Below are 26,644 nucleotides of genomic sequence, written 5' to 3' on the forward strand. Positions count from 1 at the left end.
CAAGACAAGAAACACATTATTGCATTAGCCATTCGTTTCACAAAAAAATTGGTTTCAAATCAGCAGTTCTTATTAGAATTACAATGGAACCCTGCCTTACGGTCACCTTGTTATTATGGCCATTTTTTGTCTACGCGAAAGGCCCATACATTTCTTATTCGCAAACCTGCGGCCGCCCCGTTAATACGACCAAAGACCACATTCTGAAATCCAAACCTGTATAATCCTCTATAATTTTACCGCGTTAATAGGGCAATTCAAACCAAATTTGAGCAAACAAATCAGATATTGAGAAACAATACTGCATGTAATGATCATGATTGAAGTTTCAACTTTTTAAAATTATATCTGCATTACGGATGCTTATTAAGGAACAGTTATTTAAGAGTGCAGTTGTATTATATTTGTGACGACGTTACTTGGAATAGACCACTCATGAAATTTGACCCTTCCTCGTTAATAGGGCAATCGTTAGTGACCGTAACAACGTGGTTCCACCATATGTGTCAAACATGATACTTAGGAAACCCTGAGCCGCGCGAATCTTACCAAATACCATACACCATAAAAACTGATAAACAGATCCAAGACCACAGTTCATTATTGTCCATTTTTTATTTCTCATAATATTTTACAAATTGTTCAGTTCCCTGACATTTTCTGCTAAATTCCTATCTTATTAAATACATTGAGAACGTGGCTTCACCATAACGATCACCAATCCCTCAAAGGCCAACTTATTTCCTGGTACTTTCTGGTACCGGTAAACTCTTTCCTGGTATCAGTCATGGTAAAGAATTATGATATTACACTTATTAAGCAAGGTCAATGAAATATCAGAGGCGTTGCATCAGGTAAATTACTCATTGCCAGTAATTTCTGTCTTGCGGTAGAGTGACCGGCGAGTAATTCAGTTTATCGTTTGCCGTCACAGAGACCTAATTCTATCAAATTAACATCTTTTACTCCTCTAAAGTTCAATATAAGGTAAGCTATCAGCTTTTATCTTTTACTTTAATGTGTACGTATTGACTGGGGTGGGGAAATATTTGGCTCAAGGTTAGGACGAACGGACCGAGCGCATCTAGCTACAAAAAAGATCCTACGATGAAAACTTATCGTTTATCCCTTCGCGCTGTAACAAGAAACTCGCAATTCATCACTCAATTTGAAGAAAACACAATTTTGCGGTAACAAAATTGTTTCTGTCCTTGACTTGCATCGATTTTGCGTAGAAGTACGCGTTTCTAGTAAGGCCTTACGCGATTTTCCGGCCTTATCTCTTGGGCGCTTACGGCCCTCATACAGGACCTTTTTTTCTTTTCCAAGGATATAGGGCGCCGTGCCATAAGGGCTCTTATCATAATATAAATTATCTCCTGAGGGCATAATTTCAGCATTTCAGTTTCATTATTTTTTTTGCCATTTAACAAGCAGTTTTTAAAGTCACCAAAGAAGAGTCTTCCTAACAATATACGTTAGCAATGTTCTCTTTAAGATCAAATAGTTACCTTTCGAATAGAAAATAAACATTTTGACAAATAGACAATTTGTTAACGTGTATGTAGAAACAAAACATGTTATCTTTTGCAAAACGCCACCTATGCTTGGCCCAATCCTAACCAGACGAACAGATTCACTCACTCAATTTCTTATTATCACTGAGCTAAGGATTATACAGACGAAACGCTGATTTTACTTTCTAGTGTTTCTGGACGGCTTTGAATGTCTCAATACAGATTGTTATGAAAGGGGAGAGCTCTTAAAGCCATAATTTTAAGCATTTTGCAATGAATGACGAGCGAGAACCCACGAAGGCGACTTGCCTGCTCAAAAATGCTGTCAAGATAGCTGGAAAGGATCTCATTTTCAGAAAACTTGAAGAAATTGTTCATAACAAATAACGTGGGGATTAGATTCCTAATGGAAGTAAAGCAGACATCCAGGTCACCCAAAATCAAGTACATAGTTCGCCGAGGGCTTTGGAAAATATTTGTTAAAAACATGGTCAGAGTTAGGCTACAGAAGCAGCAAATACTCATTAATTTAGAGAAGGGCTTGTATCAGAACTCAGGGTTCTGACTGACTGGCGGTGAAATTTAACAGTGTCTTGAATATCTTTTGTCTTTATTCCATTTGTATATGAAATGAAACACTTTTTTTTGCAGGCTCAAGGACAATGAATTTCATTATTTATTCAACTCTTATTTTACTGCTTGTTGCAACATTCTTATTCGGTAAGTTCGGTGTTTTTATTCACGTAATGAGCTCCATGTCAAAGATGCTCCCTCAGTAACAATTAGGAATTCTTCATTACGCGGTCATCAAGAAACTGTAGGATATAACATACTACTTTCGTATGCAGCTCTTTGCTCCGTTCAAATAATAATATACCGCCTTTACTCCACGATTCAAGGGCGCTGTTCCGACAACAACATTGTTTCTTTCTTTGCTGAAAACCATGTTCTTCAGTTATACTGAGATTGACTTGTAGCGAACACCGCCACCGGTTGACGGTGGAGAAGAAAAATTATATCTATATATGTGATAGCCTGTAGGTATAGTCTATATATGTGGGTGCAACGTTAAAACTCCTCGCTCCCTCCGACAACATAAACCACTGAACAAATTTGCATTCTCTGCTTTAAAAGCAGCTGCCAACAAATTGGGCTTTTCAAACTTCCTGCTAGCATGGTTTCCGTGGTCACTGGCGTTTTGCCAACAAACCATGGCAAACGTGAATGATTCGAACTCTAACATTTCCTGTGCTCGACAAACATATTAGATTCCAACATAGAATTTCATTCTGACGACGTGGGCTACACCCTTACATGGAATGTCTATCATGGGTTGGAGCTCTATTGATTCTCTGATCAGTGGCAGGTCTGAGCAAGGTCTCCGAGACACTGCACGAGTCCTGATTAACTTCGTTAGTAATAGAACATCTTTGGGTATTTATCTTGGGGGTGGAATCTTGGACGACAGTGGACCAAGAGGTGCGTGTACAAATGAACAACAACAACAACTTCCTTGTGTCTGAGGAACAGGTTCTCCTAAATTCTATCTGTCATTTTTTCTGGGTCACCTTGATAATGCTATCGTTTACTTTGATTTGCTTCTTAGAGAATCGAGTCACTGGCAAGTGTGGGGACAGTATCGCCAATACCCCATGGGCTGCTTGTCTTGTTGCCGACGAAGGGGGTGTTTGTCCCCATAATTTCAAGAAACTTGAGGATGATTACGCCTGTATACCGTACGGTAGGAGAACACCTGCTTATAAGGATCGGGTGTGCTGCCTATTGGGACCAGTGATAGACTTGAAGGTAAATAAGCTATGTTGTCGACAAAAATGTTTCCATGTGCGGGCACGAACATTTGTCAGCTCACTGATGAATTCTACACTGTATATTACCTTTTCGCAGGTTAAAGACTCACCATGCTTAGCAGGTACTCCGTCCAGTGATGATGTGGAAAAGAAGAACCATAAACTCCATTGATAATTTGTGCTAAATAAAGATAATTCTCAGAAAATAGAAAACTTTGTCTGTCTTCTTCGAAATCACATTCCACACATCAAACAAGCTTTCTTCGTTTTCTGTCTTCCTGACTTCGACAACTATTTTCACAGGCTTCGTAACCCAGTTGCTCTGCGAAAGCCCTGCCTTTTTTTCTTCCCGCATTTCTATCTTAAACTCCAGACAAGACAGCGGTTGACTCGTTCAAGAGGTGTCTTTTGCACTCCAAGAGACCAAACTGTGGCTTACATGTATTTATGGGATTTTCATGGCTGAATTGGTAGTAGGGGTAATAGTATTTAACCGTTGCATGATCGACCTTCACGTCGCGTATAAGGCGATGAAGGAAGAAACCACTAATACGTGTTTCAGGGTATCTCAGTCCTCGCTGAGTGTCGCGGCTTGGTTCTGGGGATTTGTTGGTGCTTCTACACGTTAACGTGCCTGGAGTTAATTTCTTTGTTGTTGCTCTTGTATTGAGCCTTTCGGGTAAAACAACTTACTTCCTCAGACCTCTACCCTATCTACCAGGGTATATAAACGGCTCAATACTGACGAGTTGCTGGGGAACCTGACGGATATCCTGGTGGGAGGGGCAGTTATTGACTTGTCATCCAGGAAAAGTAGCAATCCCATTCGCCAGGCTGTGTAAGTCAATTGGTTTCTTTAATGACTTCAAAAGCTCAAAAAGGTCATTTCTCGTCCTTATCTTCATGTTGCCCAAAACAATATGCCATGTACTACACTCCATGAAGCTAACATGTGGGCGTCGACAAACCACATCTGTTTAAAATCTCCTGACGATAACGGATAACAGGACTTCGTTAAAGTGATTATAACAAGGAAGTATTGAATGCCTCTGTAGTTAACCGTGGTTATCTTCACCTCAATTTCGATCCGTTCGAATTGCCACTGCTGAAGTTTATCGTTTCTAATCAATAAGAATCCAAATTCACGTGTTAGGTTTTCAGTGTTCTCAGATAACCAACCTAAAAAAAATAAACAAAAACGAAAAGTAACTGGGCGCTATCAATTGCAATCTAACCCACATAACGATTCTCCACGCCATTACTGATCGAATTATTTATTACTTTCCAACTTGAAAGAATCTGGAACGGTCCAAGCCCTATTAGGCGGCCAGTAATCAAAGTCCCAATGAGGGCTTTTCTATTGGTTTCACCTCTATTAAGCGGCCGGCCCCTTTCAAACGGTCACTATCCATTTCCCCGAGGGTGGCCGTTTAATAGGGGTTGAACTGTAATTCAAATGAAGAACCCATTTGCCTGACTAGTCCCAGGTCCTAACCCCCCGTCGTTTCCAACCCAACCGGAAAGGAAATTTCACGTTTTCAGATGGCCAAAACGCGGTGAGGAAAAACGATATCAATTTCTTTTTCCCCGTCATGATCTCCTGTGGATTCCATCAAGTAATTAAAAAATGTATATCAAATACACTTTAAAAATTGTGCAAGTTGTACTGCCCATGGGTAGTAAAATGGAGTAATACATGTAAAGTGCAAAAGGAACCCTTCGAAAACTATCTGGGGTACAACTACATTGTGTGTACACCCGGTTTCACGATGGAGAAGTAATGTAAGTGCTGTATGATGGAAAAATGTGGTAACGTGATCAGGTAATAGAAAAATAGCTGATAATGCTTCATTTTCGTGTCAAAATCACGAAATCCAGGAGACTAAGAGACATCCTACTAGTACCACGCAAAGAAGGGACGACATTCGTTTTGGTGTTACATGTATAATCAGACACGTGACCTGACAATGAAGGCGTATGAAAACCTTGGGGAACTCCCATGTAAAAGTGACTGGGAGCGTCGTCGTTGTCTTAGCAGCTGTGGATCAAATTCGTTCTTAACTCTCAGAAGTCATCAATGTAGACATTATAGACAAATGTAGACACTAGTCCGACAGGAGCCAAACCCCAAACAAAAGACATTGCTGCATTACAATAATTTCTTGACAGTTTCTCCCAGACAGTATTTGTAACGTACCTTAAAACCATTCATATTTCGCAGTGACGGCGCTATTGTATTCGTGCTCTCTGCCAGGAGAAGAATAAGACGTAGACAAGTCTCCTTTGCAAACGTGAGAAGCTGAACTGAGGAATTCTCTCGCCATGTATCTACCTCATCGTCCCTATAAAAATAAGGAACTCAATCTATTAAAATAGACTCTATTTTAAGGTAAAAAAGTCGAAAAATTACCTTCTGATGAAAAACAAATACAGTTCACTCAAGATGAAAATTCATTTTCTCTGATTGAACATTCCAAACTGGAGAATGAACAAAAACGTACATTCTAAGGCCACCATTCTTAGACCTGAACTTTTACATTTTAAAAAATGAAAAATTCTTATCGCTTTCAAGGCATCTTTTGTACGTTCTCAACATGATGATGAGCATCAGACTAGCTCGACTCTTAAGGCTGGTAGTCACTAGCTCACAAGCATAAACATAAGCAACGCAGACGCGGAAGAATGCTGCTAAGTTGCGCTTTTTGTTGGGAAATTATCATAAATAAAGGCACTAATTGCCAACATCATACTGCTTCTGCGCATGACAGCTTATGCCTATATGCGCTTGTGAAAATCAGCCTTTAGTACATATGTACTTACCAATCAGGGTCACTAAAGGACGATTTAATCTTGTAAAGAATCTTCAACACCCGTGAGTATTTGGCTGCGAATAAACAGAAAAAAATCGACCACAAACTTTGTATATTTATATGTGAATCGTGTTTTTTCTTGCGATTGATAGTCTTATTCTAACGAGTAGAATTTTTCCAGCAGTGCGGAAAATTCGTCAACTACTTCAGTTTAGTCCGCGTATCGAACAGACCATTTTCTTGATAGTTACGACAATTTCCATATTACTATTTACAACCCCATCTTAAAAAAAAAAAACTGGAGCACTGGATAATGTATTCCGGAGCTTTTATCTACTTATAAGCCATTGGATAGAAGCCACTACTTAAAAACTGAGCATTGGATGAGGGATTTCCAAAGTTTTGATTGGCTTAGCGGCCAACTGATATCAGGCATCATACTTTGCCCGACAAATATCGTCTTCCAGTTCTCTCTTTTGCAAATAAAATAAATCTTTGCAGAGCATGGCATCAATGAAACAAAAAGATTACACTCCAAGTGGTACGTGCCACGACATGAAACGATACGTTATATAGGTACATACAGCTCAGAGTGATGGATAAAATTAAATCAGTCCTTGAAGTAAAATCACATTAATTAATACCTTTGTTCCTGGTAGAATAAATGCCAGTTTTGACAAAAGCCTTCAACGACTCTACATTTGTAATGACCGCGGTATCTGCATTAAAAAGCCAAAGCTGAAAAGGAAGATACGGAATCGATATTTCTAACAAATAAACTTCAATCATTGTTGCTGTCTTAAGCCAATGAAACGCATCATCTCATGAAAAATAACGCATTGTCGTCATAATCCTAGTTTGTCTTTAGTTCAAGGGCCCATTAACCGATTCATGTGCGCGCTCGCGCGCGTTGCTAAGGAGGTCAGCCTGAGCGCGGAAAATAAAAACAACTCAATAACTTGCAAATTCGCTTACAGTTTAGGTGTTTTTCTTTGTGTAAAAAAAGTACAAGCAAAGACAAAATAAGAGAAAGACAGAAAAACAAGAGCAATAGAAAGAAAAAAGCTAACTCCGTGTGACTTTGTTTGATCTTACCGAAGTGCGCTGGTAGTGTAACTAGCGCACGCGCTGATAGGGTAACTTCCAATATATATCGGGCGCACTTCCGGTTTCTTTAAATGCTAAAGGAAAAGTGGTTTTTCATTAAATCTAGCCTTTTCCAACGAATTTCGATTAAAGCCAACGTTGGAAATATAGCTATGCATTCTTTTTTCGAAATCATGCTTTATTCCCAAAATTACGAGTTTCTTAATATTTTGAAATTCTCTCAAAATCTGACCTTTTAGAAATGAAGCAAAATCTATGCATAGCGTAATGAGGATTTAAATCAAAATATTAAATCCATGAAAAAAATCCCGATCAAGTAATTTGCCAGGGAGCCTTTAGATTTTTTCAGTATTAGTCACATGACCATGCGCGTGGCACGATGACGTCATCACTAGTGTTACTGATTATGAAAAAGTTAAAACACATCAAATAACTTTGAACCAACTGAAAATGATGAGATTATATGAGAATAAATTTTCCTTAGCGATGGGCTCGAAAAGATCAGTTAATGGGCCCTTAAAGTCAAATTCTTTATATGACATCTTAAAATTTCCGTGTGATAAAAATAAAACATGACTTACACAGACATGTGCTTGCTGTCTAATGCCATTTTGAATGGATTCTTGAATAAGAAACCTGAAGTTCACAGCACCTTGTGACTTGGAAATTAAACAACTAGAAATAAAGGTTTCTACACAATATGACCTGGAGAAGAAGAAAACAGGATTCACTACGAAAAAAGAATTGGCACAATAAAAGATAGCAACATACCGTAAATACATGTAGCTACACAAACACTTGAATTGTATCTTCCACATAATTCTTGCTAATAGCTAGAGGGTGGGTAAGGGTATCGAAGGCAGATACTTTTGAGAATATCCTACCTATTTTAGTCTAGTTTATTATGTGGAGGCGCGGTGGCCTCATGGTTAGTGCGCTCGTCCCCGGATCGAGCGGTCCGGGTTCAAGCCCTGGCCGGGGACATTGTGTTGTGTTCTTGGGCAAGACACTTTACTCTCACAGTGCCTCTCTCCACCCAGATGTATAAAAGGGTACCAGTGAATTGTTGGGGAAACCTAACAAATTGCAGGGGAGTGGCCTGCAATGGACTAGCATCCCATCCAGGAGGAGTAGGAGGAGTAGCCGCTTCATGCTACAGAAACCAGGATAAGCTCTGGCAGGTATGAGCCAGTCGGCTCCAAAGCTTCACTTTTTAGTCTAGTTTATTGACATATGTAACAGAATACAAGGGATACTAATTTCGATCAGAAAATATTCCTATAAATGATATACTCCAATGCTACAATGTATAGATGAGAATTCATTGAGGAAATGGTGATCATAATTTATAGAAGCAAACAACACGCTCATTAGAGGATGAAAATGCTGACTGCAGGAGACCGCCAGTTTTAGAATACTAAATTCTGACTATCCTATTAGTAGCAGCTGCTACTGCTGCAGTGAGAAAGAATATGTTCTAAAGTTCAAAACAATGAATCAAACAAAAATATTACAATGAGATGACTGAACCACCAATAAAAAAAAAACAGAACAAAAAAGTGGTTTCATTTATTTCAGTCCTCTTCTTTTGGAAGTTTGTTAACATGTACTTGTTTTGGATTCTAGTACATTGAATAAGAATAAGAAAGACAATACCTGAACAAGTTGCTAGATCTCAAACTGACACTGTGTTTGTAGAGGTGTATGCTAAATGCATCACTACAGTTAACATCCAACACATCAAGACCTGAATCCTCAACCATAATGTTCCCTAGTATGGAATTGCATCTACAGCATTTCAAAGGGCAATGTTCTTCCCCCTGGCCAAGAGACAAAATGAGTGTAACGGAATTCAAAAACACGGAATACAAGCATACACTGCACATATGGTCTTGAATGAGCATGTACAATGTAATATAATTTTAGATTGTATAGAACTGAAAATCATGTTATTGCATATTGTATACTATCTACTAGATCCAATTTGGGCCCACAGTAAAAACGAGTGGTCCCAGGTGAAAAAAGTGCTACATTAAATAGGCCATTTTGGCCTCAACTTCTGCTAAAATGGTGGAAACACTGTTCACTGGAAACTACTCAAATCAGTAAATAGTTAGAACAGTAATGTTATACACCATATCATTGGATCTCTGGATCCCTAGATCACTGAATTATGAAGGAGTAGTGGTCATACACATGCATGCAAAATGGCTGCAAATCTAGCCTATGCAATAAATCCTTAGAAATAATTTATTATTTTTTACTTACTGGTAAAATCTGCAAACTGCCAGGCTTTATAGTTGAACTATGCAGTTTAATGTAGTATTCACCAACAAAACAGTCCTTTTCACCAGGTTCAAGAACTCCTGCAACAGAAGTTAGATGACTGTTTCCATGACAACACCAGTCTTGAGCCAATTCAAGCCAGTTTTCTGATGGTAACTCCAGCACCCTTTTGAACTGCCTTGAAAAAAAGAATACATCTCATCCTAGAAAGAATTGGTTTTCAAGTTTTCCTAATATTAATAACAGTGTTTTTCCAGGTAGTTTACATTGCAGACTGATTGATTTCTGTAACGCCTCTCTTGAAGGAAAGATATTTTAGGATAACTACAAATATGGCACAAACATACTTTCTTGTATTTAGGAAATCAATTTGCACTTACGTCTCAGGTAATAAAACAGCAGAGCCACACATCCGGCAACAGAAACTGTGACATCCATTTCTTAACTCACTCAACTCTTCCTTCAAATGCCTGTTGACCAATCTCTCTTGTGAGTCATTTGAGTGATATTCAAACTGAAGTCTCATTTGAACTTCACTTCCTCTACACATTGAAAGCCCACTACATGTCCTTGGGATCACACTAAAAGCAGCTAATGAAATAAAAAATTGATCAACAAATTACATTGTAAACATGAAAAAGAAATATGAAAAATCCATTACTTCTCTGCACACATGCCTAAAATTTCTCCTTGAGTCTTCTGATATGTCACTTTGAGATTTCTATCTTGGATAATTGTGATATGAGGAAGAAAAAGTATGAATGTTTCATTTTAATTAACTACTTGCTAGACGCAGTTTTCAATTGAGTATCATAAAACCAAAACCAAACCAATTACTTACTGATTAGACCATTCAGTGAATCTCAAACTGTAGTATGACCAAAACCAAAACCAAAGTAATTGCTTGATTACTTTCAACACTCGATAGAAAACCGCTCTAGGAGGCATGTAGTGTACTCTCAAAAATAAATGCTGTAAAACATCTGAAGTTCTGCATGATTTGTATGTGTAAACATAGCACAGTGGTATTCAGTGCAGCCAGACATGTCACACCATTGTAGAAACAGTTAAGTTATAGTCTGTCTGTAAAAACAGGGTCCCAAAAACTTGTTCTCATATCCCACTGGTTTGCACGGATGTTCATCTACATGTACATGTATGTATCCACTTCTAATTGCTAGTTTTCTAGTACATGCTTTTTGATTCCAAGGACAAATTTTTGTGTAAAATCCATCTCAGTTGAGGGGACAAATTGGTTTGAAAGGCCTGACAGGAATTCTATGGTTCATAAAAATTCCCATTCTGTGTTAGTTTAGTCTTCCAACCCATGTTCCTCACATGATTGTCATAAAGGGAATTACATATATATGAACTGTATTATTAGGAAGAGATTTTAGACAGTGATAATTGCTGATTTATTTTTAGCCTTGCTGGTTTATTATGCAAGAATTTGTTTGATCAAAAAGTGTACCAGAAGTGAGCCAATCAGAAATCCTGGCTTTTGCTAACTTTGAAATAGATTTTAAAAAAGAAAACATTAACATACCAACCTGCAGGGTATCAGAACCATCCTTTGCACTTTTGGGTGCATATAGGGTACATGTAAGTGTTAATTCATGTCTAGTGGTTATGAAAGGGATCTCACACAGTAAACCAAGAAGCTTGAGCCTACACTCTTGCAAACTCGATGTAAAGGAAACCAAGTCCCCAAGCCTACTCCTAGTCAAACCAAACCTGATCTGCCACTGAACTGCTAAGTGCTTGTGACTTTATCTCCCTCGCCCCTCACTCCTCACCCCCTTCCTCAGGTAACCTGAAAACAGACTGTCCGTGGACCCCAACTACAGGCCGGGTCAGCAGACTACCCTGTTGACCCCCTCTAGAGACCACCCCAAATAGAATAAAAATAAATAAAGATTTCACTTATGGGTTGTCTAATAGATTACTCATGTTGGTGCAAATGTAACAGACTTCAGTTTCTAAAACCCCAAAAATAATGTCAAAAAGCTGTTTTCGGCATAAGGAGATGCTGATAGGCAATGGCAAAAAGATGGAAAGTTCTTACCTTCCATTCGTGGTTCATTGTGACTATGGAAGATATGTTTTTAGGTCGTTTAAGCTTGTTTGCATCTGTAATTCTGCTGAGCAAATTGTGAAGCCTGGGAGAATGGGCTGAACAAAATGGCAGAGAGAAAGGAGCACAAATTTCAAGCCTTCCCATTCTTTCACATATAGCCACAGCAAAGGAAATGGCAATGAGTAATGATGTAACTTGGGCCCGAGCCTGAACCCAAGTCTGTTACATTTACACAACGTAACGTTCAAAATTTCAGCGACACAAGTAATCTATTAGACAACCTGTAAGTGAAATATTTATTTATTATATTTAGTCTATTTTGAGGGTGGTCCAAAGAGGGGTTCCCTAAGGGTAGTCTGCATCTGTGGACTGATCCGTAGGAGTCTGTGGGCCAGTCCATAAGGGTAGTCAATAGCCTGGTCCGTAAGGTTGTCTGCAGGCTGGTCTGTAAGGGTAGTCTGTGGACCAGTCTGTAGGGTAGTCTGTGGACCAGTCCATGGTGGGGGTCAGCGGACTGGGGATCAGTGTTTTTGCGTTACCCCATCCCTCTCCCTTTATTGGATGAGACACTCTAGGGTAGGCTCGAGGAAATCCTGAGATCTTAGTTCTGAAGATTCGGTGAAACAATATTCAATAGTTTAATGTTCTCTCAACCTATCTGCTGTCATGCTGGCAAATGCCACAGTTGATAATGTTTGTGGTAGAATGCTTGAAAAGTAAGAAATCTCGGCAAGGTTTAGACAATAAATTAAACATGTATGAACAAACCCGTTAGCGTCTCCCACGCTATTCTTGAAACACAGAAACAAATATTTACCTGGATAAAGTACCGTGCTCTCGTCTCCTTCTGTATCGCCATCTGCAGATGCGCCGACCACATGGCCATTAAACGTCAAATAACGTGAATAAATTTTAACAATTTTCTTTAAATTGCCATCTTCAGAGGTTTTTTCTTTTGTGACATCTCTTAAGCTAACTATCAAATACGCTGCATTTAAGTTCTTTCCAACATCACACCAAATCGGCACAGCACTTGAATCGTCCGCCATTTTGAACATTTGGACGAGACTCAGTTCCAGTACCTTCTCGGGAAAATTTCAAATTCGTTCCAGTCCAAAAGAGCGCTTTCCCGCGCAAAAAGTTACCTCATATCGTTAGTAAGGTTCCTCGAACTGAAGCACTTTGTCACGAATGTTAACCTCTGTTTGTGCTAATGCTTGTGCCAATTCCATTGACGGCTAATTTTGCTTGCACATATTCCTTCAACAACGCCTTCGCTGGAGGAATTATGACGCGGATAAATAGCCTGCATGACTTTTCCGCGCAAGTGCTTTTGTTTAGCCAGCGAAGCCGCAAAGGCAAGCAGCAAAGTTGAGCAGCATTTGACTTTTTTCGCAGACGCAAGTTGTCCGTATTTGCTCCATTCTATTTTACATTCATAAAGCTAACGTGCATGGGAGTGAATTCACGCGAGTAGCTAAATTTCCATCGTCGTTTCAGGAGCGTAAAATATAATAGACAGAATTTGCTTCAACTTTTCTAAGACGCGAGCCATCAGTTACATATATTCTCTTTTATGATCTGGTTTTGCGCACGCGAAGCCAGCTTATTCATATTCATTTAAACCCATGAGATAACGCGTCGACGAATCCAAAGAGCGTCCACAAAGCAAGCTGTGAATACTTTGTGATTTCTTATTTCTTCCTATTTCACAGGCTTTTCCAGGGGATTAGAGGGAGCTGAGCGTGGAATCCGTGGAGCGCGATTGGGGATAAAAGCTAGTCGAGTGTGGAGCGCAATCAGGATAAGCTTTAAACGATCGCATGTTTAATTTTTGATTCATTTTGACCATTTTCTATGGTGCGAACGACTGGGTAAGCGTCAGTCCTTGTTCTATCCAAACTCGACCGACTCCGCCCTGTTTTTAAACTGGATTTTCACTGTGCTGTAAAGTAACGGAATAAGATTGGGAAAATTCCACCGGATTTCAGTAAAATTGTCGAGCCTGGCATGATATATTCCTTGCAGGCCATGTGCCTGTGTGCTAACTGACGAGAAGGCGCGCGTAACGGTATTTATTCAAAGTTAAGAAACAGTGTCACCTTCATTAGATGTTTTATTAACAGAGAGGTTCTACAGGATTTTCGCTAATCTGAAATTAAAAGTTAGCCCGAGTATATTCTTTTAACCTACTAATTTTATTTTACATTTTGAGACCGAAGATCCCTCGGCTATATCGCTTATCGTAATCCTACTTTGAGTAACCACGACAGGTGTGATTTAACATTATGTGCAGTAAAAAAACTGAGGATATTAATTGCTTGGTTGCTTTCGCCCTATTTTTTCTATAGTGCTTTATTATTCTGGTTTGTTTGTCTTTTTTCCCATTTTGTCATATTAAGAGTATTGTATCTTTTTACACTGTAACTTTTCTAATATTTAAATAAAACTAATTAACTAATTTTCTTCCAGTAATTTTATACATGTGATTGTCTGACCAGCTTTCTTTGCACATGGATGACATACTGAGAGTTCTCTGCATAGAAAATACCAACCCAGTTGTAAGGCAGCCAATACTGCTATCAAAAATTAAAAGTCATTCTAGGTTTAAATATCTCTTGTTTAAAATGCTTTTCACTAGTCGAAAGCGTAAAAAAATCGGACGTAAACGTTACAAACAGAAATAAAATTCGTACTTTTCCTAAAATAAAAAAAACTCGATCAATTGTGCTCTGAAAAATCAGGCGCATATTTTATCTGTCATAAATTATCGTCAATTAACTGTAAAAGCAAGCATGAAACGCTTTTTTGACCATTTGGAGACAACAACAGACTCCATACTCGGCGCGTTCATCTTCATCCTTGTCGCTGTAGTCACATAACATCTCCTTTGTGTCATGCCATCTCTTGTTCAGAACTTCCAGTCTTCCCTCAACTGATTCAGTAGTCGTCATGTTGAGCGACTCGCTAGTTATTTCCTCGCCAAGTTTATTTATACGTTTCATCTTAAGTTCCTTTTTATCGATCTCTTCACAACGCATCTTAGGACAAAATGACAAAAATTCAGTCAGACTTCAAGCTTTATGTAAAACGGAACCAAATTGTTACAGCTGTCTAAGAGAATCTTTTGTCAAACAGTTTACCAACATATAGCATTTTTTGAAAGTTTTTATGGGTAACTTGAAGAGGGCATAACATCTTTAAATAATATTTGTTTGGTGACTGGTAACTCCTACAAGGCAAGGTAAATGTAGAACAGCGTATTGAAGCCTCCAGTTTCTGTAGCATGAAGCAGCCAGAAAAATTCGTACTCCTTCCAAATAGGATTTAGTCTATCGCAAATTCCCCCAGGGTGGCCTCCCTAGGTCTTCCAGGTTTTCCTGGGAAACTCTGGGTAAGATAAGGGTACTTTCCAGCGCCTTGGTACTAACTCTTAGACCAACAATCCTCACGCACAATAAAATGTTTTTTGATAAGTTTTGAAGTCCTTTTAATTAATAAGCTGTCCCACGTGTTTATCGGTGATTAATTTTTATTGGAGGCGAAGTGCTATCACCTCTTTGAAATGGGAAGAAGTGAGGGACAAAATTCACCAACCTTGATTTGTTGAACTCTCTTGGAAACTTCAATGGGATCCATTCCCACGTGAAGTGAATTTATTAACTTCTCGGTATCGTTCATCCAACTGTTCATGGACTGGACGTGTGCATCAAAATCAGTCATCTTCAATTCTAAAAAGGACTGCAAAGACATAGGCCACGGTCTATAACAATGTTTCATATTGCAGGTAAGGGTGAAAAAAAAATTCTGAATAAGTTTACCGGCAGTTCAGAGGGTTAAGATCCAAAGGAGTTGGATACTAACTGAGCAGGCCATCAAGGAATAAAGTATGTGTGTATATAACTGCGATGATCAATCATATCTTCGGAATCATTATTATATAAAAATATTTCCCTAAATAGATAGGTTCCCAATTGTTTAAACGAAGCCATGCCACGTGACACAGCCTCGATCTCTAAGCTGTGTAAGTGTCAGACCATTTTCTAGGAAAAGCGTTTGGTTTCGTTTACGTTTCAAACGTTCAATCCAGACGTTGCATGGTTCACAACTGTTTAATGACACTGACGAGAAAACGGTACTTTATGATGTGGGGAATGTTTGGTTACAAACATGGAGAATGTTGTTTAAGATGATTTTTTGAATGCAGCATCTTTTCAAAACCATCGAAAGTGGGTTTATAGAGTGATGTTTGATTGGTGAATTGATAATATTCAATTCGAGTCAGTGGAAGAATCACAAGTAAAATGTTATCACTATGGATATGTTTCTTTTGTTTCTTATATTTAGTCTTAATTAAACTTTTAGTTTCACCCCGAAAGAGGAAAGAGTGAAAGGCAGGCATTAAAAAGCAGATTTTCCGAAAGACTGAGCTAGGTTCTTACTCTGGAAGAGTCTAGTTCTGCAAATCCTTCATCAGATATATCATCTGCAAGCAAGTCGTCCAAGGACTGAGCAAGCATGCTGTAATCATCGCTTATCTGGATCGTTTCTTCTTCAACTGGTAATGGTGATTCATTTTCCCTCTGATTGAACTCGAGAAGCTCAGTTGCTAGTCTACAAAGAAATGGAAATTTCAGATTAACCATCAAAGTCCCTTTTTCTTCATAATGATTTCTTCGTATTGGCCGTACATGTCTAGTAGGAGACTAAACACAAATATTCAATAAATTCTTTCACTCCCGGGTGCCCTTAAATCTTCCAAACTGAAAACAGTATATCGTGAAATACTTTGAATACTTTGAACTTTAAATGAATTGATGTCCATACAAATCCATTGTCATTCTCAAAATTCAGTAAAATATACCTGAAGAAGCCGTGGCAGCCAATACCGCAATAAAGTTTTCGAATCACTTTCTTCAAAAAATCATGGAAGTCGGGTGCTACTGAACCCAAGGTGTTGGGACGGTGGAAACTGAGACTTTCATTTAGCAATCTTTCCAATATTTTTTCGCCAGCTTACTGTGAAACCTTTCTGCAATTTTAAGACTTACCTGTCGCCATTCTCCCTGCTTAAACCCTTTAGCCTCCTTTGCCTTTCCATAAGAGCACCCGTTTCCTCGTGAACCTTTGCAAACGTTGCTTCGTCTATCAAACCTCTATCCAACAAGTTGTTAGTTGTAGCATTCACTTGCTTGATTGGGGCATTGTACGAGTCTAGATCCTCCATCAGTCTCTGAATGAGAAGAAAGATGATGAAAAGGTTCAAGTTTCAATCCTGGGTATCCTTCTGGCCCTTTTAGTTTCACATTAAGTGTTACATTTAATTATTTTTAATTAATCAGGGGGATTCTTTGGCGGTAAATCCAGTAAACATCCACTATTTGATATTTCTCCATTTCCGCTACTTGTCTCGGCGTTGGCAATGCACTCGTTGTACAAAGAGAATTAACAGATTGGGGTGACTCTTCCAAAAGGAAGGAAAAGCTGGTTGCGATAGATCCTAAATACAAATTAGAGCTAACAAATCACATAGATATACGTATTAACACTCCAGCCGACTTTCCAATAGTCTTTCAGACTTTTCAGAACTTTTTTCAGTAGTTCTGAGGCCTTATACTTTACACGGCCAGAATGGGACCAGTGATGTGTAAGGAAAAACAGTGTAACAAGTTAAGAGAACATATGCCGTTATCTTTACCTTCTGTTTGAGTATATTTTCTTCCAAGGACAGGCGTTCATCGTCGTATATCTCGGGTGTTTTAATTTGCTTCTCAATTTTGTCAAATTCCTTGTTCATATCCTGCATCGACTTGTTATTAAGATCTATGCTGGCTTTAGTGATACTACAATATATAATAATTAAAAGAAAAATATATTCATTAACAACCAAACGAATATTCTTCGAAACAAGAGTATCAAGAGAAATTCAAATCTCTAGTGAGTTTTGCATCCATGCAAAAGTATAATACCTTTACCGGCTGTGAGAGGTTTTCTTTCGACTGTCTAAAACAGGTGACGAACTCTGTAACTGGTTCATAAATTTTGTTCACTGCCTTAACCAACCACAGCATACATCTATACATTCTGTTTCCAGCCAGGAGCAAACTAATTCTGTTTAGGCATACAGCATTTAAAAGCAATAGGCTATACTCGTATTCCCGGTTTTGCATAACCGTCCAAACAGCGTTACTTGGGGAAAGAAAATGTTACCAATTAAAGGAAGGAAAACGTCAGAAATCTAATTCGATTGCTTAATTTCGTTTCGCAACTGTTGAACAAAACGTGCTTGTTCTTATTGGTAAGACCAGGTTGCATGAACAGTTTCACCCAATCACGGAACACAGCAAGTTAAATAGTGATCAGTTAGTCGAAAGCTGTTCTTATTCTGTAGTATATATATCACAAGCTAAGCCTGTAAGTGACTTTGTTTTCCCCTACCGATCTTTGTTAGCGACGTGATCTCCCATCAACTCATCCCATCTGGTCTTTAGGCCTTGCACTCTCTTTTCCAGGATTTCACAGTCTGCGTCCTTGAACAAGTCTTCTTCTTTAGCTTTCTCAAACTTGTCTACTTCTGATTCAAATTCAGATCTTGATCTCTTCAACTCCGCTTCGAACGTCTAAAAAGAACACAATCTACTTTCAATTTTTCACTAACAAGTTTTAACTCTAACACAAAACATTTTGTCATATTTCAAATCGCTACAGTAGTCGCGTTGAAAAGCAAAATTCTCAAGAAGTTTTAATTGTGATTACAGTACAAAGGACGAAAATCCAAGCATGATTGTAAAAAAATGCAGTCTTATCGACTCACGTTTTTACTAATTGCTAACATCAATCAAGAAGACACGTTTTGTAGGTCTTTTGTAAAAAAATCCCAGACTCACCATAATCCCCTCCAACTGCTTGTTGAGCTCGCTCCAAGTTGACCCAGCAGCTAAAAATTTCTGAAGTTGTTCCTCGTCAAGATCGTGAAGACACTTTTCACATGACTTAAGAGACGAATCAAAGGATTCAAAAGCAGCTTTCTGTTTCTCCAACCTGTTGGTGCAACATATACCAACGATCCCTCGTATAAACTAGTGTAAAACCACAGTCATACCTTTACAGTCAAAGTGAAGTGCTTAGGACCTAGCTAGAACGTTTATCTAGGGGACAAAGTTACCTTGATTTGTCCTCCTCTGACTCTTTATTTGTTGTCATAACAACACTTATCGGATCCAGGGAAGCATTCAAATCCACTGACGCTGAGCTTCTAACAACTTCCTTCACTGACACCTTAGGTCTTCTTTCTGTCGGCTGAAGTGTGATGAACGAAAAGAGGTTAGCGGATTTTGTTGCTTCTAAATAGCAAAACTTTCAAAACGAGTCCAGCCCGAAGTTTTCTCACTTTTATTTTTAACCTGGAACTTTATCTTTGACAAGGAAGACATGCAGAATTACTTTCGTGTAACTATACATAATTAGAATATAGTGGGTCAGAAAACAGGGTTATCAATGGGGTTCCTTGTTTAATTAAGAAAGTATAAACTTTTGACTACCTGAGAGCTGGCTTCCTTTCTTTGTTGCATTTCACGTTTCTTTCGCATTGATCTCTTTCTCCTAAAAGATGAATTTCTCTTTGAGCTAAATCTTCGAAGGATAGAGTGTCCCTGCTTCGCTTTTCTTTGTCTTAACCTGTTAATCTCGGCGTAAATCCTACAAAAAATGAATAAAATATCGTTTATTTCCCTCCACAGTAAATTATCTAGATAACTTAAAACGTCTTTGTGTATTTTTAACTGGCTTCAATGTTCTTCAGCCGCTTCAAAGAAGTCAGTTTCTTTCAGAAACCTTATATTAGTTGGTATGATAAAAGAACACATTGAAATAAGTGAAGGTGTAAGTTCTTTCCACTGTCTTTTACAATACCTCAATTATTCCGCGCAAGAAATGGAATTACAGCATAAGAGACAAAATAGCCCATAAACAGGGTTGAGAGCTTCCCCCATTAATCTGCTACACAGCATGAAAGAGCTCAACCAACTCAGTGAAAATTGTCAAATGTAAATAAAAGTAATGATGTCGTTGCTTCTTTCTTGTCTTTCTCTAGTGAATGGCTGGAACGTCGTCAAACAAGCGTATTTGCGGCGACTCCTGTTCTCTGATTAAAGCTCACTTGGTGTTTTTTTATATCCTCTATTTCTCTTGCACGTGAATTCCGTTTTAAAAGACTCTAAGTAGTGCCAAGAAAATATAGACGTTTATCATGGCGGCCCATACTTTTTGAGCTCCACCCACCTCCATTTCCGAGTTTAAATTGTACTGTTGTTTGTTTTTTCTTAGTTATTTCTGCCTACTCTATTTCTTCCATATCTCACCGGTCCCGGCTTGCATTGAGCCGATTATCGATCGATTCCCATTTTGCTACGAGGACATTTACGACGCGTTCCAACTCGTTCGCGTCTTCCTCATCCAGCCGACCGCTCTTCATGAGTGCAACTGCTATGTCGTACATGTTCTGCAATCTGGTTTTAGATTTCCTAAAGTTGTCAAGCACTCCCTAAAATGGAGACAAATATTCGTATCTTTTTAAAAAATAGAGCGTTTCAATCATTTTTTTAATATTTGAATTTATTTTAACACAATCGTTCTAAATCATGCATTAGTTTAGTCAGTAAATGAAAATCAATTTTGCCGTTAATTTGACGACGTCATTTTCCTGCCAAAAACCTTAGAATAAGAAAAAAACAGAAAATGTGCATTTGTTTGGATTTGCACTGTCTATCACATTGCAGAGTTTGAGCTCCATCAGATCAAAAAAGCAACAGAAGTCACCCATTGTCTATTTTTGGCCGACAGCTGACCCGGCGTGATAAGCATTTCTAGATGAAGACGCAGTCATCGTGATTAGAAGTGCATACCTGGTTTTCATGAAGCTGCAACCTCACCACTCGAATCGTCGTTCCCAGCTTTTCTGGTTTATCTGCGTGAGGCTCGTATTCCATCAGCCACGAATCCGCGACTTCAGAATTACTTAGCCACAGATTCAACTTTGAATATTCCATTTGCATCTCCAAAACGAACGCCTCGATGCTAGAAAAAAGAATGTGGTGATGAAATCAACTGTTCAGCTGTGAAGAGGCTATAAGATACGTGAAAGTAAGTGAACCCTAGCACTAATCTAAGAGCGGCATGTCAATAAACTTTTTTTAAGATTTTACTTTAGACTTGAAACATCGACAATTACATATTGGTTTACAAAAAAATATCTTAAACCTGGCACTATCTCTTGTACAACTAGGCCGAAAATGACGTCCTTTCTCTTGAGTTTATGGAACTAGATATAGATGTCGCTGTTGATTTTGCCGGGTGAAACAAGATTCACCAAAGTTAACAATTCAAAGAGACCACTACTTTGAATTCTCGTCAAAAATCGCTTGAAACCTCTAACTTAAGTTGAGTTTACATGTAGCTCAGGAAAAGGAGAAAAACATGTCAAGCTGACATTGACGCAAATCTGCTGATGACAGTCTGAACGAAAGTTACAAGTAATTCGCCTCACAAAAGTTCTTAGAAGACTAGGTTTCTTCACTTAACAACTGACCCATCGCAACTTTGTTTTACAAAAATAATCCCCTATTGGTTGTCTAAGTTACATCAACTGCCCTCTCTGTCTTTACCTGCTGCAAGTATTGAGGACGTCTCCGCAGAGTACATTCCATCTTATACTTATTGCTGCGAGCTCCTGTCTCGTCTTCTCCTCTTTGTTTTTGGGTATTCGTCCTTCCTGCAAGCTCGCATTGCCAACCTTAACGACTTGATTAACTGTGTCGGCTTGAGCTGAGATTTCGCTGATCAAGCTCTAAGAAAACAGAGGAAAGAGAACTATCCATAACTTCATTATGGTATAACGAGAGTGTTAATCACTTTGTTGCTGCTGTTACAATTGCTGTTAGACAGGTTTCCATTTTTTTTAAAGCTAACTGACATTCGGTATTTAAAAAAAATACGTTTTATTCTTCCCTATTAATTAGAGGCCACTCTGGTAGCTTGGTTATAAATCAAAACGCTGTTTGGGAATGGCCGGATCTTTCATTCCAATGGTAGTGATAATGGTAATAGTAAATTGATATGGCGTAGTTTCCATCTGCAAATGTTGAAATGCGTTTTACAATTCATACGGGGCGGAGGAGGGGTGGTTCGAACGTCTCCAGGAAATGGCGCATCATGGCAGCCGCTGATCTCACCCAGCTATCCAACCATGCATGCATTCTGACAGGTAAAACCTCAACACTAAGAACTCTGCTTTATACTTGTACGTCCCCTTCTCTTGTCGAAAACTGAGGCTTTTTGACATGTCCACCGGATAATTCCTTCTTATTACACAAATGCAAAGTACGTTAGAAATTAATCAATTCCCTGGAATTAAAGGATCAATCAATAGAGACAGGAAATCAGGGATCTTACCTTGTAGTTTGTAATATCGCTTTCTATTTTGTCGAAATGAATACACCTTTTGGATTTCCTTCTTCTTCCAACTGAAGCTCCTTGAATCTTTGACTCTCCGGTATTCTTCTGTTTCTGGATTTCTCTGAATAGTTCCAAAGCCCTGTAATCAAAAGTTAAATGAGAGATCAGTTTATCATCGGTTTCCTTTACACTAAAGGCTAAGTCTTTCAGAAGACCTCTACATAATTGATATTGATTTTATTAATAAATGTTATAAGTTCTCATATTGATATTTTAAGTATGATCCAGGTGTCGGTCCTGCTAAACTACACTTCGCAAACTCTAAAGGTATGGTCGCAAACATTTTTTTGGATAGTATGATTGAGAAGGACGGAAATGATACCGGCCAGAATTTTGTCCTGTTAAATCTGCTGAACAAAGTCTGTGCTTATAGAACATTGAGAAAGAAAATAGAAAAGGAAAACATAAGAAAGAAATGGGATCACAGTTACATGGAAAAAAAGGTTTCTTCTACCTTTCGAGTTTTTCTAGGCCATCAGGGAGGTTATTCTTTAGAGCAACTTCATCACCTCTTCCAGTCTTATGTGTCCTGAGTGAAGAGATTTTACGGCCCTGCGAAAAGTAAAATGAAGCTGACTCACCATGAAATGTGAAGGCTTGTTGGTCTTCGTTGGCCCTTATATTTACTACATACATGGATCATAGGGTATCATATGTAATGTAATACTGGACTGCATTAATCCGATTGTGGACTCGTAGTCACTTTTCCAGAACTCTTGAAAGGTAAAAAAGGTAAAAAAAAAAAAAAAAAAAAAGCTTTCTGTAGTATTAATAAACGGGTGCAATTATAACAAAAGTATATTATCTGTCAGTAACTTACTTTTGATGCAAGTTCGTTCGTTGAAAACGTCTGTTTCAAGGCTCTTGTTTCAAGGATCTTCAGAGCACGACTTAACTTGGACAACTGTTCCCTTAGATCCTCGTAAGCTTGCTTCATATCGCTGGGTAAGTAAGAAAGCAAATAAACACTGAGTGAAATCTTGAAAAGGAAAACATTGAGAAATAACTAAAAGAAATAAGAGAATATAAGGATTCTTATACAATTACTTCTCAAATAGGTGATTACAAAAATGAGCATCATTTTTAATTGATGATTACTCTGGTCCATTTGTTTTCGTTTGTTTTTCTACTTGGTACAAGTTTGCTCTCCAAGGCTTCAGTCGGACAACAGGTGGACTAAGGCAGTGAATTTCCCGGTTAATCTCAAGCACAAAACATTAATATAAATATGAGTTTTCTGAATTGAATTGGCGTTTTGTTCCAACGGTACTCGAGGTGAGATTTGGTAATTTAGCACATAGTTCTTTTTATCCCTTTGTTTCTTTAAGTTTCTGTGGATGAAAGAGTTCATTTGAGTTTGACGCAAGTCTGCATATTGCAGATTCCTTCTTGTCCGCAGAGAATGGATAAACAAACCTGATCTCGATCGTGTACCTAGTCTTGTTATTTCATCGGTAAATTTTCACCTAATTAATATCTCTAGAAATAAGAATTAAGGTAAAACCAATATTTTTTGGTTTTATTGGAGTTTGACCACAACGGCACTCCTTTTATAACGTTGTATTATTACATACAGTTTCGATATCGGAGAACAAAACACGATTGTCACACTTGAGTAGAAAATACCAAAAACTAGCTCATTAGAGTCAACTTTTGCTTTGTTGCATTGCAGCTCCAGCAAATAATTATCGTTAAGACAGATTAAGAAATGAAGTCAAGGGGTTAGGTAATTAGTAAGGGATTTCTGGAACTTTTAATTCTTCTTCTTCTTCACTCCTTGCAAAAACATACTAGTTTCTCGTTTACAGAAACTCCCTTAAATCTCACGTAGAGGCACAGGCTTACTTTATTTGGCTATGTTCAATTCATAATTTTTCCACCTGAAAGAGTCAATTTATATATTAACTTTCCGCTATCCACAAAAGAACAATTGGGGAACGACTGAAGTAAAAACCCTGTGTCCATATTTCGAAAGTTGAGGCGAAAGATAAGGTGACCGAACATCCCAAACGACCAAGTGATTTATTAAACAGAAAAGTATTTAAAATAAAAACAGCTTGAAATTTTGACCTACATTTGGTTTTGTAAGGAAATTTTCGTCTCGTCAACTTTCAGTAATTGATAAAACAATGCCAACTAAATAAGTCGTTTGTCTTCACTTGGATAAACATGGACGCACCTTGTTCTACATGTTTCTCGTAGTCATTCCTAGTAAAAGTGCTCTTAGATACAGAACGTTTATAGAATTGAGACGAAAACTTTCATGGGATCCAGTGCTGCCGTCAAAGAAGTTCGTTTTTTGCAATGTTCATCGACTTTATCGATGCAAGTAGTTATGTTAGTAAGCTCAATTATATTCATTGAGTTGAATGACAGTGTTCACAGGAGGCGTTAATGTCTACTAACAAAGACAAAAATTGCGTGCTGTAGTTTCATTACTGTTTTGCTTGAACAAAAGTAGTTTGCATAAGTTTGCCAATGTTCGGTGTTTGGATCCCTATAAAAGCTCCCCGTGTGGCAAAAACAAACTTAGCGAGACCACTTAGTGATAAAAAAAAAAAAGGAATACGATCAGCAAAAAGAAACTTAGAGAGGCCACTCAGTGGTAGAAATTAAATACGATCAGTGATTGTTACAGATTTCACTGATAGATGACTCCGATGTTTGTAACCATTGAAGCTTGAATGTCAGCTTCAGTCCGACCTTTCAGTTTCTCTGTGTTTCTATGGATGAACGAGTTGATTTCGAGTTTGACGCAAGTTGGCATATCACGAATTCCTTCTTGTCCACGGAAAATGGGTAAACATGATTTCGATCATGTACCAAGCCTTCTTCTGATTTCAAGGTATTACCTTGTCCTTAATAAATGGTAAAGCTGAGGAACGTTTTCACACAATTTGAAATATTCTCTTTAAAAACCCGTTATAAATTATTCCAAGCTCTGACCACGCAATTGGAATGGGCGAGAACAATTATCCGTTGGCCTGCATTTCAAGGCAGTTTGTTAATGCCAGGAAACAGGTTTAAAAACTTAGATCATGAGACTGTGTAATGAAAAAGAACTGAGGCCAACGGAAGGCTTAATGCACTTCTCACAAGATTAGTGACCAAATATGGACCAAATATTGATTTTAAGAGTTTGGTGTGCGATACACTCGTTCAATTAAGTGACTGGTGCTAATACGAATAAGTGAATACAAGATTACAAAATCAAAGAGAAAATCGTGACAAAAGCAATCTCATTATGGCCAAACTGACACAACTCGAATACGCCGGTTAAGTCAGTATTACGCAATATATAGTTGTTTTACAGTTCCCATAGACTTCTAGCAGTTTCGATTTAAGTCTATCTGTTTATCACTTGAGACGAATGGTTAAATTATTCGTTATTTCTTCAAAGCGATACCCCGTTAGCGAAACCTCAAGGGGTCGAGATAACTGTTTCCTTGCAGCAGTGTCCTGGCAAAATAAGAAGCTTGTGCATCAAAAAACGTTAGTTCAAGTACCGTTGTGCACGGTTCATGCTTGCAGACCGAATTAATAGTGGAGAATCTTAGACTTACCCACTCTTGGAAGGCATATCTGTGCGAATTTAAGCAACAATATTTTCACGGGTCGAACGTCTACCAAAGGCAGGAAAACAAGCGAATAACAAACATTTAGCGAAACAACAACTTTGCTATACAACGCAGTTATATTAATGACATTTGATGGAACTCCAAAAATGCATATATTTTCTCTGGCTTTATTTTTATCACAAAAACACAAAAGAAATGCTTTAATGAACTATTACAAAAAGACAATAGCAGCCATCTGTTAAGTCTTTTAACTTCAAGTTGATTTATTCTGGAACAATTCAAATTCTTTGAAAAACAGTCTTGTTACAATACTACACGGACTTAATTTGCTCAAAACAGAGAATAGTTGAGATGGAAAGGAAAAAAGGACCCTAAATATTGCACTGGTTACCGGTGAGCAAAATCATAATATAAGAACATGGACGTGAAATGAAGGGTCAGGGTTTTGAAGTAATTAAGGTGTAATGAACCTCCAGGCTTGCCATGTCAAATAACTGTAGTCTGTGGTTTAGTCTCAATGAAAAATATATCATAAAAACATATCTATGTAAGACTTCAAACCTACATTCAACATTCAAGAAATCTTATCGTAAGCAGATTTTTATCTATTACAAACAGCTAATGTTGCTATAGCACGGTATAGGCAGTATCTCGTTGCTATAAATTTCAAGAAACAAAGTGTAATTTATCTGCTTTGTTAATGTCTCGTTGTGTGTTTAGATTCTTCCGTGCAGAGCAGAAAAAGTCAAAAACGTCTTTCAGTACAATGGCCCTATAGGAGCCATTGGCGCACAAGACGTGCCATAAGTGCGAATCCTGAGACATCCACTGGCACAGCGGGAGAAAAGGTCAAAATGACCTGTTTCACCTTTCCGTCTGTACAGCAAAGCTTATTAGAAAACCCCCTGTAAGAAAGCTTGCGAAGGAAGCCGTACTAATCAATGCATAA

At 38.2% G+C, this 26,644-nt stretch overlaps 2 protein-coding genes and 1 pseudogene across 5 annotated transcripts in view; 1 reads left to right on the top strand and 2 right to left on the bottom strand.

The window, feature by feature from the left end:
* The window catches only part of LOC145481372 (uncharacterized), a 130,674-nt pseudogene that overhangs the window by 66,956 nt on the left and 37,074 nt on the right, over positions 1-26,644 (top strand). The window lies entirely within an intron of this gene.
* LOC145481365 (E3 ubiquitin-protein ligase E3D-like) lies at positions 1,576-12,876 on the bottom strand. Of its 3 annotated transcripts, XM_081459849.1 has the most exons (9): positions 12,423-12,876; positions 9,909-10,119; positions 9,511-9,706; positions 8,899-9,062; positions 7,824-7,947; positions 6,780-6,873; positions 6,146-6,209; positions 5,523-5,667; positions 1,576-4,504 (listed from the first exon to the last, which is right to left on the bottom strand). In XM_081459849.1, exons 1-9 carry the CDS (start codon positions 12,661-12,663, stop codon positions 4,475-4,477), a joined length of 1,269 nt encoding a protein of 422 aa, XP_081315975.1. In that variant the 5' UTR covers positions 12,664-12,876; the 3' UTR covers positions 1,576-4,474. The 3 variants fall into 3 exon arrangements, 2 of the variants coding, with proteins under 2 accessions (XP_081315975.1, XP_081315974.1); XM_081459848.1 differs by having other exon boundaries at positions 1,576-5,667; XR_014048626.1 differs by lacking the exon at positions 1,576-4,504 and having other exon boundaries at positions 5,633-5,667; positions 6,146-6,468; positions 6,501-6,873.
* Positions 13,336-25,803, bottom strand: LOC145481366 (uncharacterized). Its single transcript, XM_081459850.1, has 16 exons — positions 25,681-25,803; positions 22,938-23,058; positions 22,572-22,669; positions 22,055-22,196; positions 21,268-21,449; positions 20,509-20,680; positions 19,966-20,147; positions 19,147-19,303; positions 18,771-18,904; positions 18,493-18,646; positions 18,044-18,225; positions 17,304-17,448; positions 16,657-16,838; positions 16,048-16,219; positions 15,203-15,346; positions 13,336-14,646 (listed from the first exon to the last, which is right to left on the bottom strand). Exons 1-16 carry the CDS (start codon positions 25,695-25,697, stop codon positions 14,383-14,385), a joined length of 2,448 nt encoding a protein of 815 aa, XP_081315976.1. The 5' UTR covers positions 25,698-25,803; the 3' UTR covers positions 13,336-14,382.

The sequence above is a fragment of the Orbicella franksi genome, chromosome 3 (genome assembly GCF_964199315.1).
Source record: "Orbicella franksi chromosome 3, jaOrbFran1.1, whole genome shotgun sequence".
Classification (NCBI taxonomy): domain Eukaryota; kingdom Metazoa; phylum Cnidaria; class Anthozoa; order Scleractinia; family Merulinidae; genus Orbicella; species Orbicella franksi.